The sequence below is a fragment of the Oryctolagus cuniculus genome, chromosome 18 (assembly GCF_964237555.1).
Source record: "Oryctolagus cuniculus chromosome 18, mOryCun1.1, whole genome shotgun sequence".
In the NCBI taxonomy this organism is placed as follows: domain Eukaryota; kingdom Metazoa; phylum Chordata; class Mammalia; order Lagomorpha; family Leporidae; genus Oryctolagus; species Oryctolagus cuniculus.
This window is the reverse complement of record NC_091449.1, coordinates 55,757,447-55,773,521: the sequence shown is the minus strand read 5'-3', so window position 1 is coordinate 55,773,521 and position 16,075 is coordinate 55,757,447. Positions and strand designations below refer to the sequence as shown.

Sequence of the window (16,075 nt, the reverse complement as noted above, 5' to 3'; positions counted from 1 at the left end):
CAGGTGCTTTTTTCCTGGTCTCCCATGGGGTGCAGGGCCCAAGCACCTGGGCCATCCTCCACTGCACTCCCTGGCCATAGCAGAGAGCTGGCCTGGAAGAGGGGCAACCGGGACAGAATCCGGCGCCCCAACCGGGACTAGAACCCGGTGTGCCGGCGCCGCAAGGTGGAGGATTAGCCTATTGAGCCACGGCGCCGGCTTGAACATCTTTTTACACATCAATTTGCCATCTGTATTTCCTCTCTGCTGAAACATCTGTTCATTCCTTTTGCACATTTTCTAACCGGATTATTTGTCTTTACTGGTGAGTACTAGTCCTCTGTCTCGTAGTATATTATCTCAGAAGTTATATTAGGTCTTATGTTCCCTTCCTTGAGCCAGGCCATCTTTCTTCCCACTCCATCCTGCAAAATAGTCTCTCTTTTTTTTAAGATTTATTTATTTGAAAGGCAGAGAAAGGGAGAGAGAGACCTTCCATCCACTGGTTCACTCCCCAAATGCCCACAACAGCCAGGGCAGGGCCAGGCCAAAGCCAGGAGCCAGGAACTCCATCCTGGGTTTCCACAAGGGTGGCAGGAACCCAGGTACTTGAGCCATCACTCACTGCCTCCCAGGCACATTAGCAGAAAGGTGGATGGGAAAAACACAGCAGCTAGTACTCAAACTGGTGCGCCAATCTGGGATGCAAGCGTCCCAAGCAGCTACTTCACCGGCTGACACAGTGTCCACCACTCTAAGACATGCTCATCTGTGGGGCTAAGAAGAAATGGCCGTGATCGTGCCTGATCTTCTAAACTGGAATTACCTTATCCTTGCACTGTGCTCCCCCAGCCTACTGCTCATACAGTACATCAACAACAGCAATGAACACATCCTCTACTTCTTAGCTCTTCATGTCTATCTCTACAACCAGTATCCTCCCGAGCTTCTTCTTCTTCTTCTATTTTTTTTTTTTTTTTTTTTTTTTTTTTTTTTTTTTTTACAGGCAGAGTGGACAGTGAGAGAGAGAGAGACAGAGACAAAGGTCTTCCTTTTGCCATTGGTTCACCCTCCAATGGCCGCTGCGACCGGCGCGCTGTGGCCGGCATACCGCGCTGATCCAAAGGCAAGAGCCAGGTGCTTCTTCCTTGTCTCCCATGGGGTGCAGGGCCCAAGCACCTGGGCCATCCTCCACTGCACTCCCTGGCCACAGCAGAGAGCTGGCCTGGAAGAGGGGCAACCGGGACAGAATCCGGCGCCCCGACCGGGACTAGAACCCGGTGTACAGGCGCTGCAAGGTGGAGGATTAGCCTAGTGAGCCGCGGCACTGGCCCCGAGCTTCTTAAACTAATTCTTGCACACAGCAATTGCTCAGAAACCGCTGACCTGATGAGGGGCTGCAGTAGCCAGCCCTACACCTGCTCCCTTACCTTTGAGGCTGTCTCTTGTCCTCCCTGCAGGGGCGTCATCCTTTGCCTCCAGGTCCCTCGGCAACTCCCCTCTTTCCAGAAGCGAGATCAGGGAAAGTTTGCAAACTGGGTACCCTGAAAAGGGAGGGAAACATGGAGCTCCTGGGGAGGAGTCTCACATTAGTGTCCCTAAGGCCCCCTAAGGCCTCATGTCCGCAGCATCAAGAGGAGGAAATGCCAGAGTGGCTCAGTAAGGACAAAGCCCATAGACATAGGCTGCAGCATGGCAAGGCCCAAGCAGATTTTGATCCAAAAGAAACAGAACCTTCAAGGCCGGCACGTGGCTCACTTGGTTAGTCCTCTGCCTGCGGCACTGGCATCCCATATGGACGCCAGGTTCTAGTCCTGGTTGCTCCTCTTCCAGTCCAGCTCTCTGCTGTGGCCTGGGAGGGCAGTGGAGGATGGCCCAAGTGCTTGGGCCCCTGCACCTGCATGGGAGACCAGGAAGAAACACCTGGCTCCTGGCTTCAGATCAGCACAGCACCAGCCGTAGCAGATATTTGGGGAGTGAACCAATGGAAGGAAGACCTTTCTCTCTGTCTCTCTCTCTCTCTGTCTATAACTCTACCTGTCAAATAAAAAAAAAAAAGAAAGAAAAAGAAACAGAGAACTTTCGACCTCTCCCTAAAATGTCATTCAGAGAGCTTGCAAGCATCACCTTGTAAGACACACACAGGTCAAGGGACGCACTGAGGAAGTCTTCCTTAGACCACTGAAAGGGCTGAAGGAAGCCAAGAACTGCAGCTGGGGATGCTTCTCCCGCACTGGGTCCTGCACAGAACCCCTTAGGGTGCGAAGTACTTTCACCAGAATGCAGAAGAAACCACATTAGTTTCAAACTAACCTTGGGCCTCTCCCTCCCTTCTCTCCCTTATTGAAATCCTCTGGGGATGAGGGACCAAGAATTTTTTTCCCTTGAAAAATGTGGAAAGTTATTAGATCCATGCCCCCATTCCACCCCTACCTTTGTCCTATGGATCTGAGCTCCAAAGGCAAGTGGCCTTACCCAAGGAAGTCAAATTCCTGTAATTCGTCAGCATCACCTCCCGGTACAGCGCCCTCTGAGCTGGAGAAAGGTCAGCCCACTCTGTCTGGCTGAAGTACACGGCCACGTCCTCGAAGGTCACCAGCTCCTACAATGACAGGTTCCTGCTGCCCCCGAGCCAGTCCTCTGGCTCTGGGCCAAAGTGTGGGAGAGAGGGAGCAGAATGGGGGCTGGGAAATGAAGAAGGGTGAAAGACTACAGCCCAGAGTGCTAGTGAACAACTACACCTACAATCACAACGCCAGACACTCCTCTCACACTTGCAGCAGCTGTGACGTGCACACTGATTTACTACCACCAAACACCGCCTCACGTTTACAACAATCTGGAACAGAAAAAGTCTGTGTGAAGACCCTTCCTGAAGCAACCCTCCTCCGGTTGCACAGGCCCTTCCAGTCTTTCACTCTCCACAAGCAGACGATCGGCCTCAAAGGCCCTTCCAATGGTGACATTTCCGGACGGGCCTGCTGCCTGTCCCCACATCACTGGCCTAGTGTGGGTGCGCCCATCTCTCGTGCTCCCTGCACTTACACCACGACCTGCTGTGTTCCCACAGCTCCCTGTTCTACCCCAGGCCTCACCCCCACTCCTGGGGAACATGGCCACAGCTGGTTGAAATGACCCTGTTTCCAGTGTCCTTCATCCGAGGTGTGAACCTTGCCGTATCTCCCTCCCCCGACTGAGCACCTCCAGCAGAGGGGACACAGCGCGGCCCTGAAAGCCTCCCCAAGTCCAGGAGTTCTCCACGGGAAAAGCGTTCCTGATCCTAATGACTGCTAGGCAGCTGCCGAGGCCTGGACACTTCTGTCCCTATGAAAACGCATGCCGGGGCTTGGTTCCCAGTGCAGCAGGGTCGGGAGGCGGGGCCCAGCAGGAAGCGTCTGGGTCATGCAGACAGATCCCTTATGAACGGATGAATGCCTTGCTCACGTGCGTGGTACTGGAGTTGTCACCGCAGGAGTAAAAGGCAAGGCCACCCCTCACGTTCTCTCTGCGTCACACGAGTCACTGCCCGCCCGCTTCTTTCCTCCGAAAGAGGAAGCAGCACGAGGCTCTCACCACTCACATCTGCCAGACCCTGGGCCTCTCAGCCTCCAGGACCGTGAGCTGAAATAAACCCCTCTTCTTCAGGAATCACCCAATCTCGGCGTCCTGCTCTGGCGACAGAAGATGGACGGAGACAGAAGCCCTTCTGGCTTTCTTGTCCCCTCCCAGATCATCTGGCCACTACTAAGCAAAGCTGCCCACGGGCCACAGCTCTGCCTTCCCGGGCAGCACCAAGGCCTGGTCCCTCTCACCTCCTGGTGCCCCCCCTGCTGTGGTAATCCTCCCTTCCCCTCGCTCCAGGGCCTCCTGTCACAGCACTGCCTGGTGACCTCCCAGTGATGCATCTGATGCATCCGAGCCACAAACCAACACTGAGCACACCTCACTCCCTAAACTGGCTCCTTCCCCTGGTGCACAAGAACTGCTCAGGACAAGGAGGAGCGAGTGCTGGTGCCCAGGCATGAGGGTGGCTACTGCTTGTCCTCCTGTCTCAGTCAGCAGCAGCACTTTCCGTGCGGTCCCAGCTAGAAATCTGAATGTCACTCTTGGCTCCCGCCTTGTCATTGCTCAGTACTGACAAAGAAGCTGTAGTCAAGCCCTGCCTCCTTTATCTCCTAAACATTTCCTGAGTCTGACTGCTACTCACCATTGCTGCTTCCCACTGCAGCAGTGCTCCAAGCTCATCCTCCACGTCTACTTTCTGTCCAGCACCCAGACTGATCTTTACAAAATGCCAACCCTCCCTCAACCTGGACAGATCGTCACACAACAGCAAACTGAAATCCGAGACCCTGAGCCAGAGCTCTAGAGGCAGCAACAAGAATAGACACAGGAAATAGCCAAGAGGCTCCGTGACAGAGTCCAAAGAGGGATGGCAGAATCAGAAGGAGAGTCTTACAGAGAAGGAAACAGGACTCCTATGGAATGGACAAAGTGACAAGAAGGAATGAAAAGGAGCAAGTGGCTCAGAAGTCTAACAGTGACCATGACAGTGACGTGACCACACCAGCACCAGGGAGGAAATGCAGGGAGAACTGCAGAAGGTGCAGGGAAGACACAAACATGTCAGCAGTGTGTTGAGACCAGGCTACCAGGCAGGGTGACAGGAAGGGGAGGGAGCACAGATCTGTAACTGCTAGTGGAGATGAGATCACAGCTGCTGAGTTGCAAGATAGAGACGCTCTCAGGAGACAGAGACCCCCCAGGCAGCACTAAGCAGCCCACTAGTCTGCAGAAGGGAAACACACTTGGCAACATGTTTTTTCCTAACCTGGAAACAAGCGGTGTTGTTGCCATCTGACAGAGGCAGTCAGCTGAGGCACAGAGTTAAGCGACTGGCTTAAGGCTGCAATACCACTGAGGGCTGACGGGACACCCAACCGGAAATTGCCACCGGTGCCAAGTGTCCTACTGCATCCATCAACCAGAGGCGCTGACTCTCAGAGAGGCATTTATGTGCCCTTTCTGGACCAGTTTCCCCTCAGTGATCCTGAGACCTCAACTTCCAACTTCTTTGGGGAGGAAAATGGTGCAAGTTCCCTTTTCCTCGTCTTTTTCCTGCTGTCCCTCTGCTGCACTTCCTAAGAACCTTGTGGCCTTGCTGATCCCAACCACCCCACCCTACACTGGGTTCACACATCACCAGGCTGAGCCCCCCATTCTCACAGATCCTGCTGTTGAGGAAGCTGCTTGACCTGGGGACTCTCCAGCCCTCAAGAGCTTCTCAGAGGCCAAGAAGCCAAGAGGCTGGACTTCTGCTTCCCAGGTCACTCTCATTAGTAAGCTCTATCCATCGCTCCCTGGGCCCTGCAGTCTGGCTGCTCAGCCCTCAGCTCTCCCTCCCCAGTATTCTGTCCCACTGGGAGTCTTGCCTCGGGGCTCACTAGAAGAGTCCTCAATACAGCCCAGTGCACGCGCCGCACACACACACACACACTCCCTTTCTTTCAAATCAGATCTCCCTAAGGCTGACCTGAGGGATCCACAGCTGGGCTTTCAGGAGCATGGCTGCTGTCACCTGGGCTCCCTCTCAAGGAGGAGCAGGGGCTGAAAGAAGAAGCAAAGAGAACCAAGTGAGTCCTGCCCAGCCAAGGTCTTTCCTTCCAACTTGCAAACCTGTATCAGCTGCTGGTAAGAACAGCTAGCAGTCCCTGGTGGCTCGCAAGGGCTAGCCTTGGAGCTCAGCACTTTGCACTCATTCAAACGCCAGGAGATGTTTAACACTGTTGTCCTCACCAAGATGAGGCCATGAGACTTGGAAAGTTAAGCAGTTATCTTAGGCTGCTAGACTTGTATTCACAGTCACAAGGGAACATTTTGTTTCCCAAATAAAAAGTATATAAGGCAAAAAAAAAAAAAAAGTACACAAAAAAGAGCAACAACAGAACGTGCACATACCCTACACACCTGCAGCTTAGGGCCCAGGACAAGCAGATTCAGACTCTAGCAGGTCAGACAACACCCTGGAGCTGCTTGTGGGTTTTCATTTCCTTTACGCACAGTGGCAGTGAGAAATGCACAAGGAACAGCCACTGCCCCCAACGGCACTGGGGCCACGGGAGATGTCCGCCTTTGTGTCCGTGGCAGCAGGTAGACACACACAGAGACACCTGCATACATCCACACACAGCCGCATACAGTCACCCACACACACATAGTCGTGTCTGCATGTTCACATCCAGCCACAGGCAGCCGCGACTCACCATGGCCCCCCGCCCCCGCGCTGCTTATATGGGCTTACAGACAATGGCCCAGAGCCAGGCAGTCACACAACAGCCGTGTGGGCAGCTAGCCAAGCAGGTGGGCCTGCTGGTTGCCATGACACTGGTGCCATAGAGGCACACAGATAAGAGGCATAAGGCGTGGGAACTTGATAACTTTGCTTTCTCACACTTAACACACACACACACTCACGCACAAACGCAGATGAATAAACTCAACAAGAAAGATACTAAACTTATAGAAAAACTGTAAAATACTATGAAAAATATCAGTAAAAGATAAGTCCCTAGATGGAAAAAAATCAGTAATATTTTATAATGTCGACTTTCCCCCAAACTAATCCACAAATCTAATAACTTACTGTTTGTTACTCAGAGCCTGTTATGCTCAGCAGTATGCTAAACACTTCAGGTGAATCTCATTTAAGTCTCAGAACAACCCTTTGTGTGAGTTTTTTTTCCTGCTGTCTCTAAACAGATGAGTAGACCAAAATTAAGAGATGAAGAAACTATCAGGGGCCAGCACTGTGCCACAGTGGGTAAAGCCGCTGCCTGTAGTGCCAGCATCCCATATGGTCGCTGGTCCAAGTCTCGACTACTCAAGTTCCGATCCAGCTCTCTGCTATGGCTTGTGAAAGCAGTAGAAGATGGCCCAAGCACTCGGGCCCCTGCACCCATGTGGGAGACCTGGAAGAAGCTCCTGGCTCCTGGCTTCAGATCAGTGCAGCTCTGGCTGTTGCAGCCAGCTGGGGAGTGAACCAGCAGATAGAAGACCTCTCTCTCTCTGCCTCTCCTTTTCTCTCTGTGTAACTCTTTCAAATAAATAAATAAACCTATAAAAAAAATCCCTTTACTGTGGAAAAACTACCCCTAATTTAAAAAAAAAAGAAAGAAAGAAACTATCAAATTAAGGAGCAGGTATCTGGCACAGCAGTGAAGTCCGTATCAGAGTGTTTCGTTGTTGTTGAAAGTCAAAGTTACACAGGGAGAAGGAGAGGGAGAAAGAGAGGTTCACTCTCCAGATGGCCGCAACGGCTGGAGCTGCACTGATCCGAAGCCAGGAGCCAGGAGGTTCTTCCGGGTCTCACACGCGGGTGCAGGGCCCAAGGACTTGGGCCATCTTCTACTGCTTTCCCGAGCTATAGCAGAGAGCTGGATCAGAAGTGGAGCAGCTGGGACCTGAACTGGTGCCCATATAGGATGCTGGTGCTGCAGGCGGTGGCTTTACCCACTACGCCACAGCACTGCCCCCTCAAAGTGTTTTTGTTGTTGTTGTTGTTGACAGGCAGAGTGGACAGTGAGAGAGAGAGACAGAGAGAAAGGTCTTCCTTTGCCGTTGGTTCACCCTCCAATGGCCGCCTCGGCCAGCGCGCTGTGGCCGGTGTACCGCGCTGATCTGAAGCCAGGAGCCAGGTGCTTCTCCTGGTCTCCCATGGGGTGCAGGGCCCAAGCACTTGGGCCATCCTCCACTGCACTCCCGGGCCATAGCAGAGAGCTGGCCTGGAAGAGGGGCAACCGGAACAGAATCCAGCGCCCCCCGACCGGGACTAGAACCTGGTGTGCCAGCGCCACAAGGCAGAGGATTAGCCTAGCGAGCCGCGGCGCCGGCCCCCTCAAAGTGTTTTAAGTCCCAGCTACTCCACTACCAGCTTCCTTAGAATGTATTTCCTGTGAAGGCAGCAAACGATGGCTCAGGTACTTGGGTTTCTGCTACCCACATGAAAGACCCAGATAGAGTTCTGTGCTCCTGGCTACAGCCTGGCCCTTTCCTGGCTGTTGCAGTCACCTGGGGAGTGAACCACATGGGGCAAGGTTCTCTGTGTGTGTGGTCTCTCCTTGCACCTGTACTGAACATGTGCAGACTTGATTCCATGATACCTATATCTGTCTCTCCTGTACCTCCCTCCCCATTTCCTTCTCTCTCTCCATCTTTCTTTCCTTTGTTGCTCTGCCTTTCGAATAAATCGATATTTTTACAAAACTACTTCTGGGGCTGACCTTGTGGCATTAAATTAAGCTGCTACCTGTGATGCCAGCATCCCATGTGGGCAGCTGTTGGAGACCTGATTGCTCCACTTCCAATCCAGCTCCTTGCTAATGCGCCTGGGAAAGCAGTGGAGGACGGTCCAAGTGCTTGGGTCCCTGTCACCCACAAAGGAGACCTGGAAGAAGCTCCTGGCTTCTGGCTTTGGCCTAACACAGCCCCAGCTATTGCAGCCAATTGGGCAATGTACCAGCAGATGGAAGATCTCTCTCTGCCTCTCCTTCTCTCTCTCTGGAAACAGGTAGGTGGTGATCTAAAAACCCTGCAGAGGCATAATCGTTCCAAACCAACGGGGGAACTACCCTCATCAAGGAAAACCTTAGAAGAACTAAAGAGGCTAAAAAGTGGGCATCTTTACCCAAGAAACCACATTGTAGGCCGGCACCGCGGCTCACTAGGCTAATCCTCCACCTTGCGGCGCTGGCACACTGGGTTCTAGTCCCGGTCAGGGCACCAGTTCTGTCCCGGTTGCCCCTCTTCCAGGCCAGCTCTCTGCTGTGGCCCGGGAGTGCAGTGGAGGATGGCCCAAGTGCTTGGGCCCTGCACCCCATGGGAGACCAGGAGGAAGCACCTGGCTCCTGGCTTCAGATCGGCGCAGCACACCAGCTGTAGAGGCCATTTGAGGGGGCCAATGGAAGGAAGACCTTTCTCTCTCTCTCTCACTGCCTAACTCTGCCTGTCAAAAAAAAAAAAAAAAAAAAAAAAGAAAGAAAGAAAGAAATCACATTCTAGAAGAACAGCAGTCCTCACTGATCCAAAGTTTTGCTTTTCTCAGTTCGTTAGCTGTATACAACATATTTCAGAAATAATTTATGAATTTTAAATAACTTTTGGTATGTTATATTGTTTCATTTTATTATTAGTTCCTATTATTAATCTTACTCAGCCTGATTCATAAGTGTGTAAATTAATCGAAGGTATATATGTATAGGAAAAACAGTATGTATAATGTTTGGTACTGCCTGCCGCTTCCGGCACTCACTGGGGTATCACCGAGGCCACTGTAAAAGGCCAAAGGGACTGCAGTGGACCCAAGGGTTAGGGGGAGGCGCAGGACACCAGGCCACGCCTGGCCTTGTGCACGTTATCAACGTCGGTCTTCTGCCACAGCGGAGATATTTCGGGGTGCAGGGGGGACAGGGACAGATCGGATTTGGTTAATTCTGACTTTCCCATGGAGCCGCAAGTTCATGCGTGTCTCAGTTGTATCGCTGAAACTCAGGCGCACTCGCGAGGCACGCATCGCCGAGCCACACCCAGCACCTGCACCCACGCCCACAGTCCCCATTCCGAAAAGGGTCGCAGCAGGGAAGCGAAGGAATCCCAGGGAGTGCGGGTTCCCCAGATCCTCGAGCCCGTCGCCAGGCTCGCTCCCCGGCTCGACCCAGGAGAACAGAACAGCAGCCTCTTCCTGCGGTGCGAGACGCAAACCTTTGCTGCACGAACCGAAGCCGCCGACGCCACACTCACCTGCAGCGGCGAGCGGCGCGACGCTCCGGAAGTGCGTCACCGCTGGGCGCCACGCGCTGGCGCGGCCGCTTGCTTTCCTCGGCGATGCAGGAGGTCTTTCTAGGGCCATCTAATTTTCTCCGCAGGCATTTCGTAGGACATTGCTTTCTGTCCGCGGCGCCTTTGGTGGCCCTGCTGTTCAGCCTTCGGACGGAGCAGAGGAAGCAAAAGGCCTACCTGGATGAGTTCCAGCGCTTTGTGTGTCTCTTTTTCGACTGCACTCCAGTTGTCTCTGTCCACTGGATCGGGTTGTTATTTCCTTGTCCATGGACCTAGTGACAATTGTAGGGTAAAGAATGAGTTTCAGGGGCCGCCGCTGTGGAGTAGGTTAAACTTCCGCCTGAGGCGCCGGCATCGCATATAGGTCCCGGCTGCTCCTTTTCCGATCCAGTTCCCGGCCAATGTGCTTAGGAAAGCAGAGGAAGATGACGCCTGCACATGAGTGGGAGACCTGAAAGAAGCTCCAGGCTTCAGGTCAGCTCAGATCCGGCCGTTGCGACCATCTGGGGAGTGAACCAGAAGATGTAGAACCTTTCTCTCTGTAACTCTACCCCTCAAATAGGTAAATAAATGTTTTAATTTTTATTTTATTTATTTGAAAGAGTTACAGAGAGAGGTAGAGACAGAGAGAGGTCTTCCATCCGCTGGTTCACTCCCCCGATGGCTGCAATGGCCGGAGCTGCGTAGATCCAAAGCCAGGAGCCAGGAGATTGTTCCGGGTCTCCCACGTGGGTGCAGGGGCCCAAGGACTTGGGCCATCTTGTACTGCTTTCACAGGCCATAGCAAAGAGCTGGATCGGAAGAGGAGCAGCCAGAATTCGAACCAGTGCCCATATGGGATGCCGGCGCTTCAGGCCAGGACTTTAACCCACTGAGCCACAGCGACAGCCCCAATAAAATCTTTAAAAAAAAATGAGGAAGAAAGAAGGCAGCAGAAATAATAATAGATTTCAGCTTTGTCCCAGAGCCAAGAGGAATGTATTGTAAGGGGTCCAGTCACAACGATGAAGAGCTGAATCCAGGCAGTGCCTCTCACAAACTCTCTGATGGGAATGGACTGCACCTGTAGACAGACTCGATCGCATCTGTGTGACCCCCCCTTAGCATCTACGCAGCCTTTTGGGTGGCACCTCTCTAGAAGTCTATCTCCACGTATTCTCCCCCCCCCCTTTTTTTAAGGAATTATTTTATTTATTTGAAAGACAGAGTTATGGGCCGGCGCCGCAGCTCAATTGGCTAATCCTGCGCCTGCAGCGCTGGCACCCTGGGTTCTAGTCCCGGTTGGGGCGCTGGTTCTGTCCCGGTTGCTCCCTTTCCAGTCCAGCTCTCTGCTGTGGCCAGGGAGTGCAGTGGAGGATGGCCCAAGTGCTTGGGCCCTGCACCCACATGGGAGACCAGGAGGAGGCACCTGGTTCCTGGCTTCGGATTGGTGCTATGCGCTGGCCGTAGCAGCCATTTGTGGGGTGAACCAACGGAAGGAAGACCTTTCTCTCTGTCTCTCTCTCACTGCCTAACTCTGCCTGTCAAAAATAAAAATAAATAAATAAATAAAGAGTTACAGAGAGAGGTAGAGCCAGAGAGAGAGAGAAGTCTTCCAGTCCGCTGGTTCACTCCCCAAATGACTGCAACGGTCAGAGCTGATCTGATCCAAAGCCAGGAGCCAGGAGCCTCTTCCTGGGTTTCCCACGTGGGTGCAGGAGCCCAAGGACTTGGGCCATCTTCTACTGCTTTCCCAGGACACAGCAGAGAGCTGAATCAGAAGTGGAGCAGCCAGGACTTGAACTGGCGCCCACATGGGATGCGGCACCACAGGCTGGAGCTTTAACTCCTGTGCCACAGTGCCACGCCTTCTTCCTTTTCCTCACACAGGCTTAGCTTGCAGAGTGCTCCATAATTGCCAGGGTTTACTCTGCCTCAGTGGCTTTTGCTTGACAAAGAACAAAATGTTTGGAGACTCCACTTTCTTCACATCAGGATCATTCCATCTTTCTATCGAGGAAACTGAGTCCTGGAAATATAAGGCATATCTGAAATCTCACAGTGATGGAGGAGGCTTCCTGCCCACCTTTGTACCAAGACCCTGGCTTTTGTCTCTGTCCCCACTACTTCAACTCAGCTACGGAGGGCCTTAACATCTCTTGGCACTCTGCACAAAGCCACTTTGAGATGAAGCAGACAGTGCGATCAGCAGAATCCCACGTGCCCTTCTTAGAGCTCAGCCCCAACAATACCAGGCTAAAGCTGCCTTGCTACTGGCACCCCTAGCCTGACCTCGGTCCAACTGGGAGTCCCCGCAGTGTGGACCTTTTGCCTGGAACTAAGTGTGACACCAGGATAAAGGAGGCGTATCATGTGCAGTGGTTTCTCTTCTGTAACACGAGGCAGTCAGGTACGACCACGCCAGGTGTCCTAATTCCCTGCACTGTTAAGACCATGATTTGCCACTACCATGGAATCCACGTTGCCCTTGCCGCTTTCTAAATGATTTATAAAGAAGAGCACAAAGCTATCTGATGCCTGGACACAGAGACAGCTCTGGGGTGCTGATGTCTGTGGTTTTGTAGGGCTACGAAAGTGAGCTCCGGCCAGGAGGAAGTCAGAGCCTCTGTGGTTACTGTCAGGATCGTGGCACAGCAGGGAACTGGAGCTCCGTCTTTACACCAGGGTGACACACAGGTGAGGAGCACAGCCTGGCATCAGGGACTGTGGCAACGTTTGTCCAGGCAAAAGGGGGCATAAACCAAGGCATCAAAAACAACTCTCGGGCTTTGTACAGAATGCGAATGCCTCAAGGAAGAATGTTTTTATCCATTACTGTATTCCCAGTTTCTAGAGCAGCATCCATAACTAGGTTCATAATCTGTAACAGGGATGAATGGTCAGACATAAATAAATATATTACTCATATAAACAACAGAGATACAATGTAGACACTCAATTTAGAGTAAATCACATACAATAGAAAATCAAAAATCAGGGAGTTTCACTAAGGCCACAGCAAATAACAGAGAGCAAGTTAACTTAAACCTGGGGTGTACTTTTATTCCAGGGGTTGGCCTGTGTCCCACATTGTGGTACTGGGGTTCTATGCCCAGCTCGCTCCTGAATACAGCTTCCTACTAGTGCAGATCCTGGGAGCTGGTGATGATGTCTCAAGTAACTGGGCTCCTCTTACCCATGCAGCAGGCCTGGATTGAGTTCCTGGCTCCTGGCCCAGGCTCATGGTCTGAGGAGCCTTCATGTGCTCGCTCTTGAGGTGTGTTTGTGTCCTCATCTTCCTCCTTGTGTCTCTGCATCTCAGATAAATGCAGTTTTTTTTAAAGAGTTATTTATTTGAAAGGCAGAGTTAGAGAAGAAGAAGAGAGAGAGAGAGAGAAAGAGATCTCTTCCATCTGCTGGGTCATTCCCCAAATAGCTACAACAGCCAGGGCTGGACTAGTTAGAAGCCAGGAACCAGGAACTCCATCCAAGGTCTCCTATTTGTAGGGCAGGGGCCCAGGTACTTAGGCCATCCTTGGCTGCCTCCCTAGGACACTACCAGGCAACTGGATTAGAAGTGGAGCAGCCAGGACTTGAACTGGTGCTCATATGGGACACGGTGTCACAGGCAGCAGCTTAACCCACTGCACCACAGTGCCAGCCCCAATAAAAACAAATTTTTTAAAGAGTGTTAAACCTGATCTCCAATCCTAAACCCTAGATACTTTCCACCATATCAAACTGACTTTCTGAAATAATCCCCTAGATGGTGCTTCAGGTTCCAAAATGCCTTTCTGTGTTCTCACATTGTGGACCCAAGTTCTCTGACCTCAACCTTTTCAGTAAGAGAGGGGAGGGGCTTGCGCTGTGGCATAGAGGGTAAAGCTGCCTCCTGCAGTGCCGGCATCTCATATGGGCACCAGTTCAAGTCCCAGCTGCTCCACTTCCAATCCAGCACTCTGCTTTGGCCTGCGAAAGCAATCGAAAATGGCCCAAGTCCTTGGGCTCCTGCACCCATGTGGGAGACCTGGAAGAAGCTCCTGGCTCCTGGCTTCAGATAGGCCCATCTCTGGGCAGCCATTTGGGAAGTGAACCAGAGGATGCAAGACTAATATCTCTCTCTCTCTCTCTCCCCCTCTCCCCTTCTCCCCCTCTCCCCATCCCCCCCTTCGCTCCCCATCCCCTCCCTCTCTCCCCACCTCCTCCCTCTCTCCCTACCCCCTCCCTCTCTCCCTCTCTCCTCTGTCTCTCTGAAACTCTGCCTTATAAATAAATAAATAAATCTTTAAAAGAGAGAGAGAGTTCTGAAATTAAGGTCATGGAACCATAAAAGATGGACCATTACTCCCATGTTACAGATGAGAAAACCGAACACAAGGATTAGATAGGATGCTCCAGATCATGCCCAGCTCACATGCGGCACAGCCAGAAGCCAAACCACAAGAGTGTGGCTCCCGTGTACGCACACAACGCCATCACCACCTTAGAAATGCATTCTTCTGGCTGACAGTCAAGAAACAGAAACACGTGAAGACAAGGTGATTTTCTCAAGCTTCCACTTAACTCTGATTTTGGACAAGTTACTTAAATTATCTCTGCTTTCAGTTTCCTCGCTTATGAAATGTTTGTATGGCCACCCACTATGTATGCTGTTGGGAGGATTAAACAATATATGAAAAGCACTTATTTTGGTGTCTGACTTATGGTAAACATACATTTTTAAATTAATTGGTTTTTTTTTTTTTTGGTCACAGTGTAACTTAAATACAGGAAAGTGCACAAATCTTAAATTTCATGAATACAGATGTAACTCTACCAAAATCAAGACATGGAATGTTCAGAGCACCCCAGCCATTTCTCTTGTATCCTATTATTCTCATCTCCATCACCTTAGATTAATTTTGCCTGTTTGAAAACTTCAAATAAATGTAACCATAAAGTATATGGCTGGTCTCTCCCACTCAATATTTCTCTATGAAATTCACCCATTGCAAACAACAATAGTTAACTTTTTACTGTTGCGTAACATTTTGTTGTTTGAATAAACCAGCTTTTTACCCTCAAGAAACTACTGTGGTGGACATTTAGATCGTTTTCACTTTGAGGTTATTATAAATAACAGTGCTATGAAGATCCCCCACACACTCTGGTGAAATAAGCTCTCAGTTCCTCTTGGGTATGCTCATGAGTGGATGTGCTGGGTCACTGGATACCTGAGCCCTGGCTGAGACAGCCACAAAGGTTTGCAAAGTGCTTACACTTTGCCTTTTATGGGTTTGCAGAAGCATCTCAAAGCACCACTTGTTCTACTTAGCATTCAGTGAATGTCAACCATTTTAAGAATCAAAGCTGTATTTCATAAGGCAGAGGATGAAGTGTAAAATTACACGAGGTTTTTCCTTGGATGACTGCATAGATTGTGGGTTTCAGGGGGAGAAGCGGACAAGCAATAATGAGCTTTTGGTGTTGATGCCAGTAAGCCCATCCAGCTAGACACGCATCTGGAGGTCAGGGGAGAGCACAGGGCGGCAACAGGGCTGGAGTGGACACAGCCATACCTACGACCAGATGTGATCACACAGAGCCAACAGGCAGTTCAGGGGTCTCATCTCATTGAAAGGGGACAGGGTCTACACCTCTGTGCTGTCTGTGTGTCCCTGTCTGTGTGTCCCTCGGGTGACTGCACACCACAGTGTTTGAGATCACTGACGGCACCTGTGAGTTAAGCAAAGAACCCTATGACACTTCAGGTGGAAACAGGAAAAAAGAAGAGCTTACTCGCGACACAGGCTCAAGATCAGAGAGCTACATGCACAACCAGGAGACAGCAGGGTCTTGGAAGGCACAGAGGTAGCTTTATGGAATGAGAGTCCAATCGGGTCTAAACCGCTGTTTGGCGGGGGGAAAAAAAAAAAAAAGACTACAAGAGCACCACCTGGTGGAATGTTCTGGAAGACATAATAATCAGCCTTCATATTTTGTTCCCAGCTAGCTGTGTTCTTTTGACCTTTCGTAAATGAAAATCCTGGGTTGGGCTGGCACCATGGCACAGTATAAAGCTGCTGCCTGCAGTGTCAGCATCCCATATGGACACTGGTTCGAGTCCCAGCTACTCCACTTCCAATCCAGCTCTCTACTATGGCTGGGAAAGCAGTAGAAGATGGCTCAAGTACTGGGACCCCTGCACCTGCCTGGGAGACCCAGAAGAAGCTCCTGGTTCCTGGCTTCAGATCCGTGCAGCTCCGGCCGCTGCAGCCAGCTGGGGAGTGAACCAGCAGATGGA

The 16,075-nt window shown here is 51.4% G+C and overlaps 1 protein-coding gene across 4 annotated transcripts in view; it reads right to left on the bottom strand.

The window, feature by feature from the left end:
* The window catches only part of LOC127491335 (zinc finger protein 19), a 96,393-nt gene that overhangs the window by 7,762 nt on the left and 72,556 nt on the right, over window positions 1-16,075 (bottom strand). The window contains exons 2-5 of one of the 4 annotated variants that reach the window (XM_051847012.2): window positions 9,775-10,085; window positions 5,513-5,586; window positions 2,455-2,581; window positions 1,410-1,523 (exon numbers count right to left, since the gene is read on the bottom strand). In XM_051847012.2, coding sequence (XP_051702972.1) covers window positions 1,410-1,523; window positions 2,455-2,581; window positions 5,513-5,545 — 274 coding nt within the window. In that variant the 5' untranslated portion in view covers window positions 5,546-5,586; window positions 9,775-10,085. Of the gene's footprint in view, window positions 1-1,409; window positions 1,524-2,454; window positions 2,582-5,512; window positions 5,587-5,937; window positions 6,886-9,774; window positions 10,086-16,075 lie in introns of those variants that run through there. The other 3 variants (XM_070062715.1, XM_070062716.1, XM_070062717.1) reach the window with 3 other exon arrangements.